This window comes from Gobius niger (genome assembly GCF_951799975.1).
Source record: "Gobius niger genome assembly, chromosome: 5".
NCBI classification, from domain to species: Eukaryota; Metazoa; Chordata; class Actinopteri; order Gobiiformes; family Gobiidae; genus Gobius; species Gobius niger.
Window position 1 is genome coordinate 29,158,318 of NC_136856.1, and position 2,603 is coordinate 29,160,920.

Here is a 2,603-nt window from a genome sequence, read left to right on the forward strand (position 1 = left end):
CAACAGTTTCCTCCACAGAGACTGTTTTGGCTTCTCCAGGAAGTTCTAAGCAAAAACTAACTAATATTGATGGTTTGTTGGAGGAGAGAGCCACGCCCCCAGCCGCTGACATCACTGGTGCTCGTTTCTTGGTCCAGCTTTTAATTGGTTCCCAACCGGCCCCAGATTTTGGAACCAAGAGCCAGCGTTTTTTCAGTGGAAAACGAAAGAACCGGTTCTGAAACTGGAACTGGCACCGGCACCAGCTTGGTGGAAAAGGACTAAGAGCGATGGGGAAAGGGGCATCACCGGCTTGTCTCCCAAGAGATATTGTTGCTTTGTTTTGAGTACACGCAGCCTGACGTGACGTGTAGATGCACAAGCTTCCAAAATGATCATGACTTTGATTCTGAAAACCTACCAGAAACCCTAAGAACAATCCTGGAGCATCATAGAGGGGGACCGTGATAGAAAGCAAAGGCACCAACGCTCATACTGCTGGGTCACGGAAAGGTCAAATATAACACTTGTTCTCCAGATTAAGAGTCACATAATGCCGTTTTATGACAGTTTAGTTGCTCTTTTTAGCTTTAAACACGTATTTGGTGTTTACTGAATGAACAATACTGTATTTCACATTATACATAAAGTGGGTCATCTGAGGGTGATGGTGAGTCCCAACGCTACACCAGTTAAAAACCAAAAGGATGGTAGAAATGTACAACTAGAAAAAAAAATGGTATACCTGCTTCATTGGAGAGACTCTAACTAACAGTCCTGGGTCAGGGGATTTTATCTTTTCCCCCATAAGTTAGTGAAATGTTATTGCAAAAGCTGACAGGACTTGTGTAAAGCTAGTTTAAACTTCACTCTCAGTGTCAGCAGAGAGTCCCAGCGTCGTATGTGCAGATATTAGGGGCTCATATTCCAAACATATTTGATCATACATTTTTGACCACCACAGCGTGCATTGCAGGGGTTGATTGCTGAGAGTTTGAACTGGTTGGGAAGTCCTACAGCGCTCTCTAGTGGTAGTTTAAAGGATAACATAAGCTTAGGATCTATTTCGACGCCACCCTAAATCTGACCCATCAAGAAAAGAAAGGCACAAACTAATTGAGACATCTGGGATTAAAACAGTTATAGCCTATAGCAGGGGTGTCCAAAGTGCGGCCCGGGGGCCAAATGCGGCCCTCAGACCAATTTTTGGTGGCCCTCTGTCCTTTTTGCTGAATCGGGACACATCATCAGAGATAGTCCTTTTTCATTTGAAATGTAATAATTCCACACAATTCTAACCAAACAACTAACCTTGTACTGTGAGACAGAGCTGGCATGAAGGTTTTGAGCATAAATAAAGGTGTGGGGCGCAATTTAAACCTCTGCTAGTCGAAGGTTTTGCGGCACTAACCACCGATCTATGGCCCTTCACCCTGTGTACGCTTCAGTATGCGGCCCCCCCATGAAAAAAGTTTGGACACCCCTGGCCTACAGTATCTAGTCCACCTCAGACCATACTGTGGCAGATGCAGACCCATCCAGGCAGAAGGGGTTACCATGGAAACCAGTGCTCATTCCCCTCCCCCCTCCTGCAGTAAACCAATCAGAGAAGAGGACTGGCCCACCTGTGTCTGCATGAGGAGGGTATAAAGCGGCTCCGCGCCAGTTTGCCGCATTTAGCCGACTGTCAAGTACGACTGATCGACATGCCTGAACCCGCCAAGTCCGCGCCCAAGAAGGGCTCCAAGAAAGCCGTCACCAAGACCGCCGGGAAGGGTGGCAAGAAGAAGAGGAAGACCAGGAAGGAGAGCTACGCCATCTACGTGTACAAGGTGCTGAAGCAGGTGCACCCCGACACCGGCATCTCCTCCAAGGCCATGAGCATCATGAACTCCTTTGTGAACGACATCTTTGAGCGCATCGGAGGAGAGGCCTCCCGCCTGGCGCACTACAACAAGCGCTCCACCATCACCTCCAGGGAGATCCAGACCGCCGTGCGCCTCCTGCTGCCCGGAGAGCTGGCCAAACACGCCGTGTCCGAGGGCACCAAGGCCGTCACCAAGTACACCAGCTCCAAGTAAAAACGGCCTCTGCTCATGATCCATTCAAAGGCTCTTTTAAGAGCCGCCCACTGTTGAAAAGGAGCAAACTTCAGAACCTCAACACTGTGATCAGAATCAGCTACATTTAGACTGACATTTGTATAGGTTATGTTTGGAAATGTTCATAACTGATTGACACAAAGGCTGGTTCTTGGTCGGCCGACAGATGAAGTGTGGACCACTGCTTTGCACTCTGTCCATTAGCGCTCTTCAAAAGCTTTATTCCGTTGTGATTGCTATAGGGCATTTTTGATTATTATATTCCGTATGTTAGGGTGATTTTGTGCATCAGTCAATCTGCTTTAGTGCAGCTGTGTGTGGGGGGTGGACTGGAGCTGGTTTGAATCACACAAGCGCATAGAAAGAGCGGGATGTGGACTCTCGAAGCTGATTGGTGCACCCGTTCCATTCAAACAGTGCTTCATTAAACTCTAACAAATCTCTCTTACAAGCGCCAAATAACCAAAAAACTATACAAATAATAGCACAATAATACGAGTCTGTGCACATAGGCGCTCATGT

General features: G+C 47.5%; 1 protein-coding gene across 1 annotated transcript; it reads left to right on the forward strand.

Moving 5' to 3' along the window:
* Positions 1-1,622: 1,622 nt before the first annotated feature.
* Positions 1,623-2,180, forward strand: LOC306963174 (histone H2B 1/2). Its single transcript, XM_079556658.1, has one exon. It carries the CDS (start codon positions 1,686-1,688, stop codon positions 2,058-2,060), a length of 375 nt encoding a protein of 124 aa, XP_079412784.1. The 5' UTR covers positions 1,623-1,685; the 3' UTR covers positions 2,061-2,180.
* Positions 2,181-2,603: the final 423 nt, after the last annotated feature.